This window comes from Aspergillus nidulans, chromosome II (assembly GCF_000011425.1).
Source record: "Aspergillus nidulans FGSC A4 chromosome II".
Lineage (NCBI taxonomy): Eukaryota > Fungi > Ascomycota > Eurotiomycetes > Eurotiales > Aspergillaceae > Aspergillus > Aspergillus nidulans.
In genome coordinates, this window is record NC_066258.1 from 2,205,130 (window position 1) to 2,224,532 (window position 19,403).

Genomic DNA, 19,403 nt, shown 5'->3' on the forward strand with positions numbered 1-19,403 from the left:
CGAAAGCTTGATACTATCAAACGCATACACGCAGCACCTGCGTCGCGTCGCTTGATGCGATACGTCTGAATTCGTCCGAAGTCGCAAAACCATTCCATTGGCTCGATTTCCTTTACTATCACCAGTAAGAACGAAACATCATCGACTCAAGGCGCATGACTCCTTTGCGGTTGTCAATCGAGCTCAGGTTCTTGCAGAAAGGAAAGAAGTGCCGGATGGCTTCACCTGACAGAGCAGTAGCCAATCCTGACTCTATTCAGTCTACAGATATTTATAGCCACAGTATTATGCCGGAAATAGACCACTCGAGCAGTATTACACGGCATATGTCTCCAGGCGGTTGCGAAGGCATGTTTGAGATCCATACAAACAACTGGGCCAACAAAGTATGCCAACACCCCACAGAGCATCAACCAACGCCACTTGAGCGTCAGTCCAAGAAACATCCCCAATCACTCCAATGTAGTGAGACATGCCTGTTGATGATCACTTTCGCCGCCACTCTTCGATTGGGGTTCAACTCGTATTGGGTAAAACATGCTTCGGGGGCTGTGATCATCCCGGACCAACCACATTTCCTCCGGCACAAGTCTACATCAACATCTGTTTGTTCACCGCTGACACTGGTACTTCGTCCCCATGGCGCCATTTAAATACGGGAAGCATGAATACGAGGAATCGACCTGGTTCCACAACTCCCCAACTAGAATATAAATACATCGTCAACGTCGACAGAGTGTATACCACCAAAGCTCAATGTCTAGTCCTTATCTCACCTAGGCCAATTTCATACTCTGCAACAGCAAGTCTTCAACATGTTTGGTTTCAAGCTCTTCCTAGCCCTTGCGGTCCTCGCAACTACCTCCCAAACAGCACAGATAAACAGGCCATCCGTCAGAGACTCCACTATCCTACGATCAACAGTCAGCTGCCCCGACTGCCCTGAAAGTAACTGCTACAAGTGCCGTTATGGCTCCGAAAAGACTCTACGCGCAAATACCGGCGGTCTCGCCTGGATCCAGAGCCTCGTTGGGTTCCGGCTCGACCTCCCTGACGACATATACCCCGACGATATCACCAAATGCACCGTCCAATTTCCGGCATTTACGACGCTTCCAAATTCCGCATTCAACATGACCGTCACTCCTGCCGTGTCGTCCGACTGGGACGAGGTGACCGTGAACGGGGAGAATGCGCCTGCCTCGACGGACAATATCGCTCTTTACCATGTGCCCGCGCTGACGAACCCGCCTCTTCTGGACGTTACAGAGGCTTGCTGGCTGGCTGACGATGATGGGCAGTTCTCAATCTATCTTGGGGCGGAGTTCGGTTCGTATGAGATTTGGTCGAAGGATTCGGGGAATCCAGCTGTTCTGCATGTCTATTATGATGACTAGGGCTAAATTATTGTTTGCGTCTGTTGTATCACTGAATCTAAGGTTGATGTCTTGGACAAGGACGGGGTCTAGAATGATGTATAAATAGAATTGTTGATTGACATATGTACTTACTACACTTTCTTGACCAGCCAATATCACTACCTAGCGACTTGTCCCCGTTCTTCGTGCTCTAAATACCTAGAAGTTCCCGGCTTGATCCTGGCTTGATCCTGGCTTGATCCCAGCGTGATCCCAGCTTATGCCAACATGCTTTATACCTCCTTACCTTCCAATGGCGCGGTGTCTCAACTCAGAACATTTTGTGCGACGGATACCCAGGCTCACCCTTCGTCGTACACGAGCAACTGGCCACCCCGGCCGTATAATGACATAAATACTGCTGCTGTCCGTGAGCCAGCAGGGCTCCTTTTTTTATCCTCGCTAAACTTGACCGGAGTCAGTTTCTCAGTAACTTTCTTTTGGACTAGAAAAGACGCTGCTAGCTAGCTGGAACTACTTCCTGGAATTTTCAGCTCGGCGATATCAAGGAAATCAAGTAGAAGCTGCGGGATATTAAACTCAGTATAGTTAGTATTACATACTCAGGGTCAGTCTACCGTAGAGTACGGGGTATAGCTGGGTGACTTATTGGGGGGCTGTGATGTCTCGAGGTCTAATGCATCAACTACCTATCAGGTACTCACCACTAGCTTGCTAGGTACAGGCCCAGGACTTGGACCAAAGTACCATCTGCATCCCTCTGCATTAGCAGGCAGAATAACCACAATAATGCAGGCGCAATTGAAAAGTCCCGTCCCTAGTCCATCGTTCCTCCCTAGTTGGCGGCATTAATCATGAATGGATGGCTCAAGTGCTCACCTGCATTTCATCATAAAGTCACCGAGATTCCCCAGGGTCTCATACTGATCTCTTTTGTGCTGGTGTGGATGCTTCATTTCCTGCCAGCCTGTTTGGCCTATCTATCCAGTTTTGTCATCCAAGACACGCCCAAATGGACACATTCCAGCTAGGATGTTCGGGCCTGAGTATCCCATGGCCAGCTATACCTGGCGCGTCGGTTGAGTTCCTCACAGCGCACCTGGTCACCGGAAGATCCGAGTACATTCCGGAAAGCGTGTATGTGAACCATGGACCGGTCAACGTTACGGATGTCTCGTACTGCGTTGTCTCGCTCGCCTATACCCACACTCACCGGCTAGAGATGGTGAATACGGAAGTGTGGCTTCCGACTCATGATACGTGGAACGGACGGATTATGGGCTTGGGTGGCGGGGGCTATCACTGTGGCTTGTTTTCTGCAAACAAGCTGGCGATGTTGGCGGCCGTAGGGGAGGGCTATGCGGCAGTATCAACAGATTGTGGCCGCAGCATGCGAGAAGGAATTGATGATTGGATCCTTGAACGGCCAGGGAAAGTTGATCTCCATCGGCTCGAGGATTTCGCATCCGTCTCGTTGAACGATGCAGCCATCGCCGGAAAGAGTATTGCTGAGGGCTTCTATGGCAGGAAGCCTTCTTATTCGTATTTCAGCGGCTGCTCCCAGGGCGGACGCCAAGGGATGATGCTCGCGCAGAGATATCCCAACGCATACGATGGAATTGTTGCTTCCGCACCTGCTATCAACTGGGCAGAAATCCTTGTTAGTGGATTTTGGACGCAGTTCACCATGAACCAACTCGACTCGTATCCGCGGCACTGTGAACTGAACTATCTCACTAGTATGGCGATTCAAAATTGTGATGCATTGGACGGAGTTCGCGATGAAATTGTCTCATTTATAGACGCTTGTGACATGGACGCCTTTGAAATGATTGGCACGGATGTTCCATGCGGCGAGGGAACGGTGCCGCTCTCTGTTTCAGCGGCGATTGTAGTAAATGCCGCATGGAGAGGCCCATTCACTACAAATGGCACCAACCTTTGGATGGGTGTTGATGTCGTGAGTAATCTCACTAATGACTTATCCTCCCAATGTTCTCCCAATGGCATGTGCACCGGTTTACCTGTTGTATATTCGTCGGACTGGATTAGGTTGGCCGTTGAGAAGAATGCCAGGTTCGATCTGAAAACAGTGACGCACGACATGTACGTCCAGATCTTCAAAGACTCGGTGATGGAGTACAAGTCAATCATTGGCACGGATGATCCTGATCTGTCAGAGTTCAATAAACGAGGAGGGAAGCTCCTCTCCTTTCACGGCTTGGTATCTCTCGCCATCTTTGCACAATATAATCTCGTGCTGATGCAACTATTAACAGGCCGACCCCATGATCCCTTCTAAGGGCACGAGGAGCTATTACGAGACCGTTGCAGAAAGAGACCCTGAAGTTCGAAGCTATTATCGTCTCTTTGAGGCTCCTGGCCTCGGGCACTGCTGGAGCCCGGCGGGACTATATCCTTCAACGATATTTGACGACTTGGTAAACTGGGTCGAAGAAGGACAGGTTCCACGTTCTTTACCGGCTTCTTTTACCGATGCAAGGAATGTTAGGTATAACAGGATGATTTGCCCTTACCCGGAGCGGGCAATATATGATGGAACCGGAGATCCAACATTGAGGAGCAGTTATTCCTGTTCGGCAGACGGTCTGGCATTTCACAGCAACGTTCGCTTGTAATCAGTAAATGAAACTTGGCGAGGCATCTTGCTACATTGCTGTCTGCTGAAAACCGCACCAGGATGGGCATCATGAGGAACAAAGAAAAAAAAAATAAAGCACCAAGAACTTGCCTATAACAGTAGCAGTGCAAGTATTAGAATAGCGACGAGGACATTGACATGACTCGGATTCGAACTGGAGACTTTCCTAATTGGTTTAGTAATCGCGTAAAGAAGTTCTGCTTAAGGCGGGTGACATCACCCAAAGCCATGAAACCGACATCGGAAGAAACTGCGGTAGGTAGTTCGAGTCCACCAGCGACGAGTACTAGTTTCCTCAACTCTACCACCACTGAACAACAATGGCCTCGTTAAACCCAATTAGTCGACAAGGACGCATTATGTTTCTTGGCTCTCGCGCCACAAAGTACGCACTCGCCGGCGAACCTACAGCTGCGCGAGCTCTCTCCTCCACTCGGCAGCTCACAACATTATGCCTCTCAAGCAGGCCCGGCGGATACGCCAAACCCTCGCTGCGAACAAACCCTAAGCACATTCAAGCTGACCGGGTCGAATACGTCCCGGCGTTGTCTGTCCGCTGGAACAGTACCAAGAGCAACACAGAGGATAGCTCGTCACCCACGTTCCGGAAGTGGGGGTTTGATGATGTACATCTCTCCCTCTCTCGTCTAAACATCTCAATCGCAGTAAAGAGAACTGACAAATAGAAAACCAGATCAATGCGTACCTTCCTTCCGAATCTCCATCGACGCCCCCGTCCAACCCGCAAAAGAATCTCATTCTCGTCGACGTCCGCGAACCCGCCGAACTCACCAGAACCGGAATCATCCCTTCCGCAGTTGCGGTGCCCCTAGCATCGCAGCCGGACGCGCTGTTTTTGACACCAGACGAATTCGAGACAAGGTTTGGGTATCCGAAGCCCGGCGCCGACGGCGGGAAGGGAGATATTGTCTTCTACTGCCTAGCGGGTGTGAGAGCGAAAACTGCGGCACAACTGGCTGTTCAGGCCGGGTATGAGCCTGAACGAATTGGGGTTTATGAGGGTAGTTGGAGGGATTGGGCGGCGAGGGGTGGGAAGGTAGAGAAGTGGGAGGGGTATGAAGAGTAAATGAATGATTTGCTCCTTCAAACCGATGGCAAAGTTGAGTTTTGCGTATGGGAAGGCGTGTACATACAAGTGCTAGAGGCGGATTGGACAGCGAGGAAGATTATCCAAACTATTTTTGTAAAATTGAGTCGGAAAGCTAGCTAGGTATCAACTACAGTATTTTTATAATCCTAGTCATCTACATCAATCCACATCCTGACAAATCAAATCATAACTTCCTGTTATTTATCTTCATCCATTGATCCGTCAGACGTTCATGACATTTTCTAACGTAGAGTGTCGAGCATCAAGGTCATTGAAGGTCCAAATAACACTCGGAGCACCTCCGCCCGGAGCGTCTGAGGAATAGGCACTGCCTCATTTGAGCTCAAACTGCGCGAGACAATCAAGGGATATCGAAAACAGGCTTGAGCTTCTTGATAAGAGCCCATTCATCCATGGAGACATCCGACCGGTAGAACTCCTTGAGGGTGTCGATGCTTGCACGAGAAATCTGGGAGTATAGTGTGTCCGACTCTTCGAGCTGACGGCCGTACATGGGCTGATTGGCGCCTTCGATCTTGACGGCGACGGAGGGTTGGCCTCGCTTGACAACGTTGACAGGCTTGTGGTCACGTTCGATACCGGCACTGCATATGGTTTAGTGTTTATTGAGAAAGTAAAAGTGAATGGAAAACTTACACTCTACCGAGTTCGACAACTTCCTTAGCACCCGTTGTTGCGTTTGTTTTGATGGCGGCGATAGGCGTGTGTAGACGGAGGCTACCCTCGACAACATCGACACCGATGACGATGGGGTCCTTCTTGTTAAAGACGGCGACAGTCTTAAGAACACAGGGGAAGACGGCGAGCAGCTTGGCCTCTTCCTTCTTGCGTTCCGTCAGTTCGGCCATGTGCTTGGTGAAATCGTCGAACAGGTGGTAGATAATGTCTGCGGTGAAAATCTTGACACCAACGTCGTCTGCGTAGGCTTGTGCTTCCTTATCAACCTTGACATCGAAGCAGAGCATGACCGCGTACTCCTTGGCCTTCTCCAACATTGTACCGCACATCATGACATCGCGCTTGTAGACGGGACCAATGGAGATGTTGGCAACTGGAATCTTAGAGACACGAAGGAACTCGAGCAGAGCTTCTAGAGAACCAAGTGTAGAAGCCTGAACACTGACACCGCGCTGATCCTTGGAAACCTTGCTGAGAAGGTTCTCGAGATCAGACATGACTTCTTCTTCAATATCCTCCTCGTCATCGTCAGGTCCGACAACCATGAGACGAGAGCCAGCAATGGCGTGTTCAAGATCGTTGGCTGCAATCTTGACACCAAGAGCCGCCTTGACCTCTTTGTTGTGGACGTATTGCGATTTCAATCGGAGTTCCTTTAGAGGAGCAGGCGTAAGCAGCGCTCGAATGTTGGTTGCTATGGGTCCGTTAAGACCGCACAGCACGATTCGATCACCTTCCCGGAGAATACCGTTGGAGAGGACGACGTCAATGGTGGTACCAAGACCTTCGATAACCTTAACTTCAAGGACGGTACACTCAACCTCGGACAGGTACATTAGAGAGTTGGTCATACGCTCCTGAGTCAATGTTGTCAACAGCTTCAACATGTCGGGGACACCTTCACCGGTGTGGGCAGAAGTGGGCACAAGGGAGACATTGCGGGCCATGGACTTGTTCTCGTAGAAAAGCTCCGAGTTGAAACCTTGCTCGGCAAAGAGAAGCTTGGTGCGCTCAAGACGAGTGCGGAACTCGTTCTGGACGCCCTTGCTCTGCATAGCCAAACTCTCCTGGAAACCGTTGTTGTCAATCTTCTTCCAACCGTAAAGACGGTCAATCTTGTTCAGAGCGACGATGAAGGGAGTTCGGCGTTCACGGAGAAGTCGCATGGATTCTAGTGTTTGAGGTTCAAGACCGTGCATGATATCGACGACAAGAATGGCAATGTTGCAAAGAGAGGAACCTCTTGATCGCAAGTTGGAGAAAGACTCGTGACCAGGAGTGTCGATGACGAGCAAACCGGGGATCTTGAACTCGAAGGAACCATCCTTGTTGACAACAGCAGTCTTCTGGCGCAGAGCATCGACAGGGAAGTATGTGGCACCAATCTGTTGGGTGATACCACCTGCTTCACCTTCTTGGACGTTTGTCTGTCGAATCTTATCTAGCAGCTTAGTCTTACCAGTGTCGACGTGCCCAAGAATACAACAAATAGGAGATCGCAAGTTGTCCTTTGAACGAGCAGCTAAAGCTTCCTCGTGTTGCTTCTTCCTCCGCTCAGCAGCCTCCGCCTTCCGTTGGGCGATTGCTTTTTGCGCGGCGGATTTTTCTTCTTCATCAGAGTCAGATTCGTCCGAATCCTCTTCTGAAGACTCCTCATTTGCTTCCTCTTTGGCGGGCTTAGCTGCAGGTCGCTCTGGTAGAGTTATCTCTTCATCGTTTGTAGCGGCGGGCTTCTCTGGCTCATCATCACTAGGTGCGTCCCAGCTATCCTTCACCTCCTCGGCATCAGCAGCCTTCTCCCAATCGTCGAGCTCGCTCTCCTCATCACCAGCAGCGGCAGCGGCAGCGGCAGCTTCAGCTTCAGCCTTTGCTTTCCGCTCCTCCTCCTCTTTTCGTCGTCGCTCGTCTTCTGCCTCGCGCTGAGCCTTAGCACGAGCAGCAGCAGCCTCAAGGTCTTCATCCTGCTTCTTCGGACCCTTCTTCTTTTTGTTCTCGTAAACGGGTTTCTTCTTCTCAGGTTGATCCTTCTGCAACCCAGCAACCGTACCAACACCTGCAGCAAGCATCTGCTTCATGCGGAGCTCATTACGCTCCCTGGCTTCCTTCTGAGCTTTGGTGAGCAGCTTTCCTTCCCTCCTCAATTGTTCCTTCTTTTCCCTCTCCTTTTCCTTCCTCCTTTGGCGAGCTTCCTCCTTCTTCCTCGCCTCTTCCTCCTCTTGGAGTCGCCGCGCCTCTTCTGCAGCCTTCTCTTCTGCTAGACGGCGTTCTTCCTCCTCGCGCTGCTTTCTAAGAGCTTCCTGCTGCTTCTGGATTGCAGCCAGGTGAGCGGGGATCTTCTTCTTCTTGCCACCGGCGGCAGGCTCAGGCTCAGGGGCAGGGGCAGGGGCAGGCGTGGAGGGTGCAGCAACAGGTTCCTCTTTCTTCGGTTCTGGTTTCTTTTGTTCAGCCTGTTTGGGTTCGGTAGTTTTCTTCTTCGCGGCCTGGATAACGCATGTCAGTCAACAAAAAACAACCGAGGCCTACTAGCGGGGAAAAAAAGGCATACCTGTTCCCTCTTTCGCTGCTTTTCCCTCTCTTTCTTCTCCCTCTCCTTCTCCTTCTTAGTTTTCACGCGAGGGCCAGAATCCTCATCCACAGGTGCTGGTGGCGGAGGCGCAGCCTTGATCGGCTTGCTCTTCTTCCCAGCGAATACATCATCCTCGTCGAACGTGCCTTCTTCAGGTTGCTTGCTAGTAAAGTCTGCATCACCGTTGGCTTCTTGAATAGGGTCCTCGCCCTCGACGAAGTCGTTTGTCGGCTTCCCCTTCTTGGCCTTCTTGTTCTTGTTCTTTCTCAAAGCGGCGAGCAAGCCACCACCACCAGCCTCCCCATCGTCACCATCGGCGCCGGGAGCTTCCTCCTGAGCTGGGCTGTCACCGCCCGCAGGAGGAATGCTCTCTCCAAGTTCGGCTTCCCAATCCTCCTCCTGCTTCCTGTTTCCCTTCTTCTTCGGCGCCATATTGAACAAATGGTTTCTTCGTTTAGCAAGGCGTTATCCGTGTAGTTTGAAAGAACTGAACATGAAAATCACTGAGAGATGTTAGCTAGATCTAATTCACACTTGTACAATTTTCGGTGGCTTATTGTGCGGTACGAACAATATCAGGTTCTTCGGCCAGACTCGCGGCGGTCGGGCGGAGTCGTGGCAAAAAAAAAAACTGGCCAAGGGAAAGCCAGTAGCCTTCGACAATTAGGTAGTCAAATAGCAAGGTGAATAGAAACTCCCTTTGCACTTCCCCGATGAAGTGGTATCCGATAAGAATGGAGAATGGAGGGCGGAGTGAGAAGGTAAGAATTTTGGACTTTGGTGGGGAGTTCCGGACGACGCCCCGATTTGTTAAGCCGCACCAGGCTCCGGCCTGTCTTCGAGGTGTGCTACGTCTTGTTGCCTGCCACTACGCAATCACGGATTTTTATACTCATGTATGAATGGGATGTAGTGGGAATATACATGATTTATTTTGATTATCTTCCCGGATGCAAAGTTGATAGTAATTAGAGCCTAACATTTGCAGTAGGTCGAACTATCTAGAATTCCACCTGGAACACTCTTTTCAGCCATTTTATAACAGCTTCAGGGGGGTTTGGAGACTCTCCAAGGACGTCCCTTGTTCGATCATTGAAAAGCTGAACAGTATTGTTTGTAGGCTGGTCCTCTTCTCTGGCCAGCATCTTCACCAAATAATCGGCATCACGCGCGACAAGCCGACTCAAGATATCGCCATCAATGTGCATACGCGCAGGCTGGAATTCAAGAGGGTCATGACCGGCTGGGCTGCGCTGCCTTTTCCTTCTTGGCGTAAATGGGCAAATACCAGTGTCCCGAATACAAAGGTCTTGCAGCAGGCGCAGAAGATGCCATTCTTTCTCCTCTAAAATCAAAATACGGTATACAGTACCATTCATTGCGGTGCCATAGAAGGTATCTGAGCGAGTTGACAGCGGAGATGGCTCTGAGCTGGCAAGGAGTCTCAACACGGACGAAGGAAGGTGCGCCTCGCATAAGGCAGCAGGTAGCATCTTATCAGTCTCCGTCACGCCGTTTTCAGTGAGCAAACTGACCCGCCCACCTCTGCTAGAAGCCAAAGTGAGCTTCAAGTCTCCGCCAATGTGGATATGAGACAGCCCGTCTAGCTTCTGACGATCATATGCGTGAAGAGCCAGCTTGTCCTCTGTGTTCTTTAGCACCATAAGGGATTCTCTGGCCGTCGATAGATAAACAAAGGGCTCATGAGAGGACATCGAGATAACTGGGGACAAGACCGAGAACCGTGCAGAGCGAGCACGGCGTGATTGTGCAAATTTCGGCTCCAATGCTACAATTTCATGACCGGTAGATACCATTAAGGTGAATTCACCGTAAGGAACTATGGTATAAACCGGGTCCTCAAACTTGTGAATATACTTGACAGAACATTCGATTTGAGAATCTGGCGATGAACCCGGGGAAGCTTGAAGGAAGATAACCCGCCCTCGGTCTTGTTGGTTCCGACGTGCGGTTCCAATGACGATAAAGTGGTATTCTTCGTCGCCCTTCCTGGGAGTCCATTCCAGAATGCAGCTGATTTTTTCGCCGGCAGCACCTTGAGGTCGCCAAGGTTTACTCATGTAATTTGTTAAACCTTCGGCAGAGCCATCGAGTGGGTGCTGCAAATCCGGATCCAGGAACTCAATATATGGTCTGGTATACCGCTTGACAGGATCCGCGTCAGTATCGAAGGCGGTTTGGCTGTAGGCCACCACCAGGCTTTTTAAATGCTGCGAATAAGCCAGTTTGTGCGCACTGCCAGGTAGGCTGATTCTCCGAGGGATAGTTCTGACAGCACAGTCTAAGGTGCACACCATTAGTTGCCCATCCGCAACACAGAAAAGGCTTCCAGAAATGTCAGTAATGTCGGTATTGCTGGAGCCTATCATAGCAAAACTATGAATGATCTTGGGAGAGTAGGCGGGCTGAAAACGTCAGATCCTGCTAGGGTTAATGATTTCGGAGACTTACATTATTCTGGTCTGTTATCCATATTCGCTGAATAGCACAGTCACTAGCCTCATTCTCTTGAGAGCATGTTAATCGCCAGAAGCTATTACCGCATGTCATTAAACCAGTGCTTCCGGTGCTCTGCACTTGTACAGAAGTATATCCCAGGTGTTTGATTGTGGCTTGCCGCATATCTATACGTCTATGCATTAGTAAACCCGTCTCGATTAGAGCAAGATATCACAACACAGATCTTACCTAAGGGCGCATTGATATTTATTGCATCCATCGCGATATCAAGCATAACCAAATAACCACTCCTCAAGCCGCAGAGCAGGACTGCCTTGCTAAGCGTCCCCTTTGCGTGGGCAATGACTGCTAGACTGTCAATCGCCTTGGATATGTCATCATCACTCTCGACTTTCACAGTGAAGTCAAAGAGTAGTTTGAAGCTATCATCAATGCGATAAACGAGCACCCTGCCATCGCCGCTGCCAATGAAGACCAAAGTACCAATGCCCAATTCCTCAACTGTTATGCAGATCGGTTCGTAGTCGATATTGAACGGCGGAATGATTTCGGATAACTGAAGATCGATGCCCAGTTGAGTAATTCTTTTCGAACGTATTTGTAATTCCTGGTGAGTGCGGATGGCCGTAATAACAAGGCACGTTGGGCCATGCACAGCAGCCGCCGCCACGCTTTGCCCAATATCGAGGTCACTCCGAGAACGGAACTGTGCATCCGTCGTTGCGCCCATAAATATCGCTTTATCAGTAACTTGCACAAGCATACCCGGCTCGATGTATCCTGCAGCAAGAGTCGGCGAGTTTGAGTCCAACCCACAATCCGCTTCGTCGATAGCGGATATCTCTTCAGTGAAATCAGTCGGTAAATATAAAAATGCTGAAGACACAGGGTCAGATGTCAACATGAGAACGCCGCCGTTGATGCTGTCCGGTAGGATCCATATGTCTCTGGCTCCTGAAAGTTCCTCCAGGGATATCAATAGTCCAACTTGGGCTTCAATCCCATGTCGCAGCTCAACCACAGCCCCGCGTCCGAAAGATGATGCAGAGCAAACGAACAAACGATCACCGACAACACAGTCTGCCGCCGTATTCTGGCTGGGGGCCTGCTTTACAATCACGGAGTCCGTGACCGGTGACCAGTTGGTGAATCTCTGAACGCAGCGGGGTTGGTCTCGGGCTTTCTGGACAAAGAGCCCACCATCCCCAGTACTACCAGCGGCTAGAAGAAGATCACCGCCCTCGTAGCCGATATCTAGGATATCGAAGGCAGCGTCGACATCGCAAAACAAGTATCCAAGCTGAATCTGGTTCTCGACTTCACCTTCGTTTCCAACACCCAAATAATCTATCCTTCCATCCTCACGGCAGAGGTAAATGTCATCATGCATCTGGTTGTACACTGCATTACGCAGAGGCCGTGCCCATCGGGTCCAAAGAGGCGACTTCTGCTGCTCACGGTCAGGAACGGGGATTGGATACTTGATAGGTGGTCCTGGGAGATCGAGCTTATTCCGGTAGACAGTCATCGTAGTTGTAGTGACCAGCATGAAAGATGAGGCCTTGGTCAATGGGATTAGCATAGTAGGCAACCTGTCGTCAGCTGGTAACGACTTTCTAGTGACACGGGGATGAGATTGTCGTAGGCTCTGATGCGCATTCCACTCGTAGCATACAGCGTGTGTGGTCTGCTCGTGAGACACCAAGAGAAGAAGAATGATCTTATCGCCATCTTCAGATTTCGGATAGAGGAAGTCCATGAAGATGATGTCGCCATCAAGGCGAAAAAATCGCTCCTATTAGTCGACAGTAAGTGTTAAGGGGGTCCTTCAAAATAGTACGATGGTTCTGTTCGCACCTCTGCCACGGGATCCAACTGATCTTCTAACATTTGAGCTTGCACGACGGAAGGAGCTTTCAGAACGAACACGCCAAAGTAGTCGCTAGAAGCACTCACGGCAACTGCTCGAGACCTATGACGAGGTCAGAGCACTGTCTCAAAGGATCAAGTAGGGGGGCTTACCTCGGCTCGACAGCAATATTACGACCGAATCTCTCGAAGGTGCTAACATCGCTCGGCAATGGACGATGACAATGAATAAATTGTCCGGCAGCGCGTGAATAACACAGGAACACTAGCTCCTTTGAAGCGAGGCTAAGAACCATTATCTGAGGAGGAAGCTCGTGCCGTGCATCTAGGCTGGCATCCGCAGTGCTAGACCCGGCCTTCATCTGGACTTCCCAGGGTAATTCCGTGCTGACGTTAATGACCTTAGCCGCCATGATATAAGCATCGAAGTCCGACTTTGTAGTGACCTCCTCTAGGTGTGTCCCTGATATCGCTTCCTTGATTTGCAAGCATCGCTCGCCAACAAACACAACATCATTCTGATACTTGCTCCTCAGGCGTGCTGGTAGAATCCATTGAATTATCGGACTCGATACAAAGGTATGAGTTAGGAGCCCGAGCTTCGCTTTTTTAGCCGCAATGCCCGGGTCGAGATCCATCTCACTGTCAGAAGGCATTCTTGCAAGTGTATGTATGAATGCAAATATGGATTCCAATTAAACCCGTTGATGGAACCGACAGATTTAGTCAAGGGCCTTGCACGTTTTTAGACCAAACGTGAGAAACCAACGTGTAGGATAAGCACAAATTAGCTCAATAGGTCCTCACAAGGGGAGACTTCTCCGTTCATTTCTTATGTCAACCTCGAACGGTGCTTAAGTCACAAGTACGAATACAGCGGAAGAGAAAGTCCAAGTAAATGATTCAAAAGAAAGGTCTATGACCACGACGAGTTGCGGGATGTTAGAGGTTCGGACTAATTGTTCGCGTCATGCTTGGTTCGATGGAGGAGCAGGTGTCATTTCTGTTCCAAAGTTAAGGGTTGAGGTCCTGAAGAGTATCGGCGATTATGCACTAGGCAGTTATGCCTTATAGAACCAGTTGCTATGGGCAAAGATTTTTTTTTTTTTGCAGTTAAATGTCTAGAAGCCGTCAGTACACTGCACCCATGCCATGATTTCCCACAAGTATGACTTACGGCGGATGGAAAGGAACAGGAACAGAGTGAATAGACATACGACGATGCCTTACAAAATGTCGGTTAAGCTCCTTTAATTCTGAGATCTCAGGCTTGACAAGAAAGAGGAATCTATATCAAACCGTGAAGGCTCCAGCTAAGCATGACTGCCAGTGGAGCGAGGGAGGATAGGTGTAGCTAACGAGATCTTATGATTTCATCCCGATTGAAACGACACGACACACACTGGCGCCTATACTGGGATCTCGTATATCAAGTACCACGGGTCTGTGAATTCAAAAGTGGTCCCTGAAGTGGCACGCTGGAGTCTCAACAAGCCAAGGTCTTTTGGAGGGGCTGTGGAAATGCATGAAGCTCATTGATGCCTATCGTGGTTAGCTTAGTGTTGATGACTAATATACTACCGGAAATTAAGGCTACCGACCCTTCGAAGAGACTTGAAGCCTCAGGCAGCATTTATTCGACGTTCATCAGTCAGTTTCTATGTACCTCTCTGAATCGGGTCAACGGCGGCGTTTTTGACATGATTCCAACTTTTCTTGTCTTCACTCGTCTTCTAGAAATTAATGTTACATTGTGAGCCCTTGGATGAAAGCGACATCTGAATAGCTAGGATAGTCTCTTATGTGACAGGGAAAACAATATCCGCCAGACTCCTCGCAAAGGAGCCGTTTTTAAAACTTCTTTTGCCCCTATCTATGCATTTCTTCTTTGCAGGCCGAGGCTATTGATTTACGTGCATTCAAGCCTTCGATATGTCCAACCGGTCAGCGTATCAATCGTCAGAGAGGGGGTCTTCGGAAACTGATGCTGTGACTGATGAGTTGGTGCACAGCTCTAATGATGACTTGGCTCGTATAAACAAAAAGGCTGAGGAAATTCGAACGGCATGCGAACTACGGGACATTGATGCTTTGGTGTCGCACGCTACATCGGAAGGCGGCTTTCTTCGAGATGAGCTCAGACAACTAGCCTGTATGTCGCCTCGAGAATTATCAGTCATCATGTTATAACTCATCGTCTAGGGCCCATTTTGCTTCAGTCTGATAAGGACACAGAGAATATACTGTCGAAGGGGAGTAGCCTACCACCCCACCGCGATGAGGAGCAGGTCCAACTAGACGTGAAACGTTCATTTGTTTACTATCCTGAATGTGAGTGTCTCTTGACGAACTTGCCCATGCCGCGGTTAATTTCTTGCCTTCAGGCCCCGACGACGAACTGTCGTCAAAAAAGAATGAGCTTTCTCGAGTAATCAAACAAGTTCTGCGGAACTATCCCCTGCTTTGTTATTTTCAAGGCTACCACGATATTGTGCAAGTCATACTACTAGTCATGGGAGAGGAACGGTCTGCTCCAGCAGTCGCCCGCCTATCTCTGTTTCGCATTAGGGACTACATGTTACCTTCGCTTTCACCGGCAGTGAAGCATCTACAGCTTATTCCAGCAATCATTGAAACGGCCGACAAGGCTCTAGCCCAGCGACTTTCGGATATACGACCTTTCTTTGCTCTCTCAGCAACTCTCACCCTATATGCCCATGATATCCAGGAATATAGTGATATTGCGCGGCTTTTCGACTTCTTGCTGGCTTGGGAGCCTGTTGTCTCAATTTATCTCTTTGTAGCAATTGTTCTCTCCCGCAGAAAAGAGCTACTTGAGATTCCGGCGGACGAACCCGAAATGTTACACTATACTCTGTCAAAACTGCCCCAGCCCCTTGATATAGAAGGTCTGATATCTCGCGCGGTACGGCTCTTCCGTGATTACCCACCCGAGTCACTACCATTCGGAGCCTGGAGAAGGATTTCGAGCTACAGTGTCCTGAAAACAACACGTGCAATCATGAGAACGCAATCCATGAATACGGCCCTTGAGATTTTCCAGAAACATACCAAACAGCTCCGGAATGAGGAGAGAAGAGAGCAATTCATTGGATTCCTTTGGAGCCACAGACGAACCATTGGCTCCGTAGCAGTCGCTGTGTTCGTGGGCGTTATGTCTGTCTGGATAAGGAAGAGAGGATTTGACAACACTATACTCTCATATTTCGATCACTTCAGGGCAGCTTTCCACGGCCGTTTCTGACACTTGTCTGAACGATGAGTAGACGATACCAAGGAAACTAGTTTACCAACCATGTAGAATAAAAATTATATCTAATTGTACATTATGAGTAATGTCTTACTTACGAGGTGACCACGCCACAGCGTATGCAAAGACTAGGAGGGCCACCTCAGGTTACGATAGATGGTTATGAAGAAATCGATTTGTAACTACTTCGTCCAAACTATCATAAAAAGGGCCTAGAATCTCTCTCCGCACAGCACGTGACACGCTGGGGGTTCCCCGCTATTCTTATCGCAGGTTTCCCGCTCTGCGTTCCGACCTTCCGCTCTCTTAAATCCCGAGGCAGGTGAATTATCCCAGAACATGCCATGAGCCTTGCTAGCCTTTGTTGTTTCCGAAACTTACATTGGTGCCCACGGAGAATGAAGCCGCAAGTTTGCGGGCCCTGATTGCTTCGTCAATGCTTCTGCTATGTCCTCCACAGCGCATCCGACGAACCTTGCACCCTCAGGAAATGGTGTGAATAAGCGCAAGTCAGGTACTGGCGTCAACTCGTCTTCAAGGATTTTTTTTTCCCCCCGCTGCTAACTTCTCGTGCTTTTTAGGCTCAGCTGCCTGCGTCCACTGTCATCGTCGTAAAGTACGATGCGACGCTCGTCTGGTAGGGCTACCATGTAGCAATTGTCGTTCGGCGGGGAAGACCGACTGTCAAATCCATGAAAAAAAGAAAAAACTGGCGGTGCGCTCGATACTGGACCCAGTTCCGATCCGTTGTCGGCCCCCTAACCCTGAAGAAGCGCCGAAGCCGATATCTTCGCTATCACCGTCATCAGAGCCTCCCAATGCTTTCACAACTGCACTCCGCGCTGTTCAGTCGGATATCACAGCTCCGTCTGGGGTTGCGAACCGTGTCGCACATATCCGAAGCCGTAGTTCTCAGTACGATACCAAAGGTACCAGATCCAATAATAACTCGGGTAACAATACTCAATATCAAAATGTTCTGCCGGAGCCGGATTCCCCGCCCTATAGCCGCCCCGCGGCCTCAGATCCGTCGGAGGGAGAGTCGCGTGCGGATATTGAGAAACGGTTGGTGAATCTGATTGACGGGGAAGCTTCGGATAGTCGGGCGATTCAAAGAGGTGTACGAGCAATATACGTTGGGCACGAGCTCTCGAATATGTCTTTCTTGATCCGCCAACAACGTGACACGGGTGACGATGTATACCACTTCGCGGGAAACGAGATACCTCGGCGGCAGCTACGAACTGGCCATGATCAGCTACTCATGGATGCTCTCACGTTACCTGAGCCTGCCCTTGCCGATGAGCTCGTGCATGCATATTTCGCACAAGTCAATCCAGGCTACCCGATTGTTGAAGAGGAGTTGTTTATGTCTCAATACCGTAACCGAGACCCGGCCGATGCCCCTCCGATTCTCCTCCTTCAAACTATTCTGCTTGTCGGCGCCCATGTCACTCGTCCGAAGTCCGAACGCGATACACTAAAAGACATTTTTTTCCGCCGTGCCAAATGGCTGTTCGACAACAGGATTGAACGGAATCGTGACATCCTGGTTCAGGCCGCGCTCCTATTGACATGGCACTCAGACCTAGCTGACGACGACGTGTCTGCCAATGCACATTATTGGATTGGAATAGCGGCTAGGATTGCCACTGGACTAGGAATGCACCGTAATCCAGTTTGCAGTAGATTTGTGCCTCGGGATCGCCGAATGTGGAGGAGACTATGGTACATCTTAGTACAGTTCGATGTGATGGTGTCTTTGTCTTATGGCCGACCACAAGCGCTGTAAGTGGTCTATGCTATTGCCTAAGATTATCCATGCGCTAATTTGCACGATTCTAGCAACCTCGAGGATTCTGATGTCTCTCCGTTGACATTTTCAGATTTTGAGGGCTGCGGTGCCCGTGTACAGGCTGATTTTGTCATCCACTTTTCTGAGTTATGCACGATGATCTCTTACATTGTTCGGGAACGTTTTGGACTTAGAATCAGCGCTGAACGCCGCAAGGCTGCGCTCCTTGAGGCTGACGAAGCCCTTGCAAACTGGTCACTGAGACTTCCAGATAGACTACGTTTGAGGGCGTCAGATATGGACCCCTGGTCTGCCATGCTTCATCTCACTTACAATAATTTCCTAATTCTTCTCCATCGACCTCATCCAAGAGCTTCAGCGTACTCGGATGACTATGGTCCCCACGACGCCGAAATCTGCAGCGCAGCAGCTGGAGTGATAGCCTCGATTTTTGAAGAGCTTCGTATACACGATCGACTCAAGCAAGTCTGGTATTCTGGCGTACACACTCTATTCACCGCAATGATTCAAGTACGGGTCGAGCTCCGATTTTCCAACCCGGTTCTTGCAATCAATGCCCTTCGTCGCTTTGACTCTGCTTCATATTCCCTCCGCGAGCTCGCCCAGTATTGGTCTCATGCCAGCACCATCCTACGATTATTTGAGGAATCGAGACGCCTCCAGGAAGATCTGCGAACTACAACCAGTGACAGACCCCGTCGATTCAGCAATCTCAGCAATAACTCTACAAACAGCCCTGCCTCTCAGCAGAAGAACACCTCAGGCATTCCTCACTTGGCAAATATCAACTCATCTGATGCTACACCACCCAGCGCCCCTAGCATACCCCCTCTACAACCAAGCAGTCAGCTATCCTACGAAGTCCCAACAACCGAATCTGCTCACCATAATCCACGCTCGCAACCCACGTTAAGTGCTCATACTCACACCTATACAACCCAACCGTTTGACACCTGGATTCCATCTAACAACCTGACACCTATGGACACAGTCGATAATTCACGCGAAATGCTTGACTGGCGCCAGCTGTTTTCCTTCACCGATCTGGAGGGACCAGTCCTTCCTTCAACTATGGAAGGGATAACCGAGCTGGAAGACGAGTGGCGCCAGATTTACTGGCAAGAAACGCCGATGTCGGATCTCTTGCAGGATGGTGGGTGGATGCATGGGTAACTGGAGAAGTATACTTTACCTGGGTACATGCGGGAATGAAAGAGCTTATCTTCCAGTCTATCTTTGGGGATCGTATTTAGCATACTAATCTTGGCGTTTTGGGTACTATTTGAAGGCAACGCTGTGATGAGTGCGGGTAAAGTGGATGGACATAGAACTTAAGCATAATTTACCTACAGGTATTCCACCTATATCATATACGTAAATCCCTTATCATATGCATGAACCTAAGCCCGTGACAGTGAGCTATATCCTGGAAAGGCCAAATATGTCCAAAAAATATGAAATTCTGTGTAGTTAGTCTATCAGATATAGAAAACTCACTTCTGGTTAAATCGGCCGTCCGACATTGCTTCCGAGCTTCTGTTGGAAAGAT

General features: G+C 49.6%; 7 protein-coding genes across 7 annotated transcripts, besides 1 other annotated feature; 5 read left to right on the plus strand and 2 right to left on the minus strand.

Moving 5' to 3' along the window:
- Positions 1 to 19,403: part of a sequence feature (contig 1.65 1..278071(-1)) that runs on past both edges of the window.
- On the plus strand, positions 816 to 1,397 carry ANIA_04041 (uncharacterized protein; the record flags this gene model as incomplete). The annotated part of the gene is made up of 1 exon (XM_656553.1): positions 816 to 1,397. The coding sequence occupies one exon, from the start codon at positions 816 to 818 to the stop codon at positions 1,395 to 1,397; it is 582 nt and encodes a 193-aa protein (XP_661645.1).
- Positions 2,392 to 4,018, plus strand: ANIA_04040 (uncharacterized protein; the record flags this gene model as incomplete). The annotated part of the gene is made up of 2 exons (XM_656552.1): positions 2,392 to 3,603; positions 3,659 to 4,018. The coding sequence occupies 2 exons, from the start codon at positions 2,392 to 2,394 to the stop codon at positions 4,016 to 4,018; spliced, it is 1,572 nt and encodes a 523-aa protein (XP_661644.1).
- ANIA_04039 (rhodanese-like domain-containing protein) lies at positions 4,359 to 5,630 on the plus strand. Its single transcript, XM_656551.2, has 2 exons — positions 4,359 to 4,667; positions 4,736 to 5,630. The coding sequence occupies exons 1-2, from the start codon at positions 4,362 to 4,364 to the stop codon at positions 5,126 to 5,128; spliced, it is 699 nt and encodes a 232-aa protein (XP_661643.1). The 5' UTR covers positions 4,359 to 4,361; the 3' UTR covers positions 5,129 to 5,630.
- On the minus strand, positions 4,751 to 8,849 carry ANIA_04038 (translation initiation factor eIF5B; the record flags this gene model as incomplete). Its single annotated transcript, XM_656550.2, has 3 exons — positions 4,751 to 5,757; positions 5,810 to 8,331; positions 8,397 to 8,849. The coding sequence occupies 3 exons, from the start codon at positions 8,847 to 8,849 to the stop codon at positions 5,514 to 5,516; spliced, it is 3,219 nt and encodes a 1,072-aa protein (XP_661642.1). The 3' UTR covers positions 4,751 to 5,513.
- On the minus strand, positions 9,419 to 13,423 carry thtA (the record flags this gene model as incomplete). The annotated part of the gene is made up of 5 exons (XM_656549.1): positions 9,419 to 10,843; positions 10,890 to 11,062; positions 11,127 to 12,693; positions 12,756 to 12,870; positions 12,921 to 13,423. The coding sequence occupies 5 exons, from the start codon at positions 13,421 to 13,423 to the stop codon at positions 9,419 to 9,421; spliced, it is 3,783 nt and encodes a 1,260-aa protein (XP_661641.1).
- On the plus strand, positions 14,700 to 16,032 carry ANIA_04036 (uncharacterized protein; the record flags this gene model as incomplete). The annotated part of the gene is made up of 3 exons (XM_656548.1): positions 14,700 to 14,919; positions 14,970 to 15,098; positions 15,245 to 16,032. 3 exons carry the CDS (start codon positions 14,700 to 14,702, stop codon positions 16,030 to 16,032), a joined length of 1,137 nt encoding a protein of 378 aa, XP_661640.1.
- On the plus strand, positions 16,486 to 19,027 carry amdR (transcription factor amdR; the record flags this gene model as incomplete). Its single annotated transcript, XM_656547.1, has 3 exons — positions 16,486 to 16,531; positions 16,620 to 17,723; positions 17,853 to 19,027. The coding sequence occupies 3 exons, from the start codon at positions 16,486 to 16,488 to the stop codon at positions 19,025 to 19,027; spliced, it is 2,325 nt and encodes a 774-aa protein (XP_661639.1).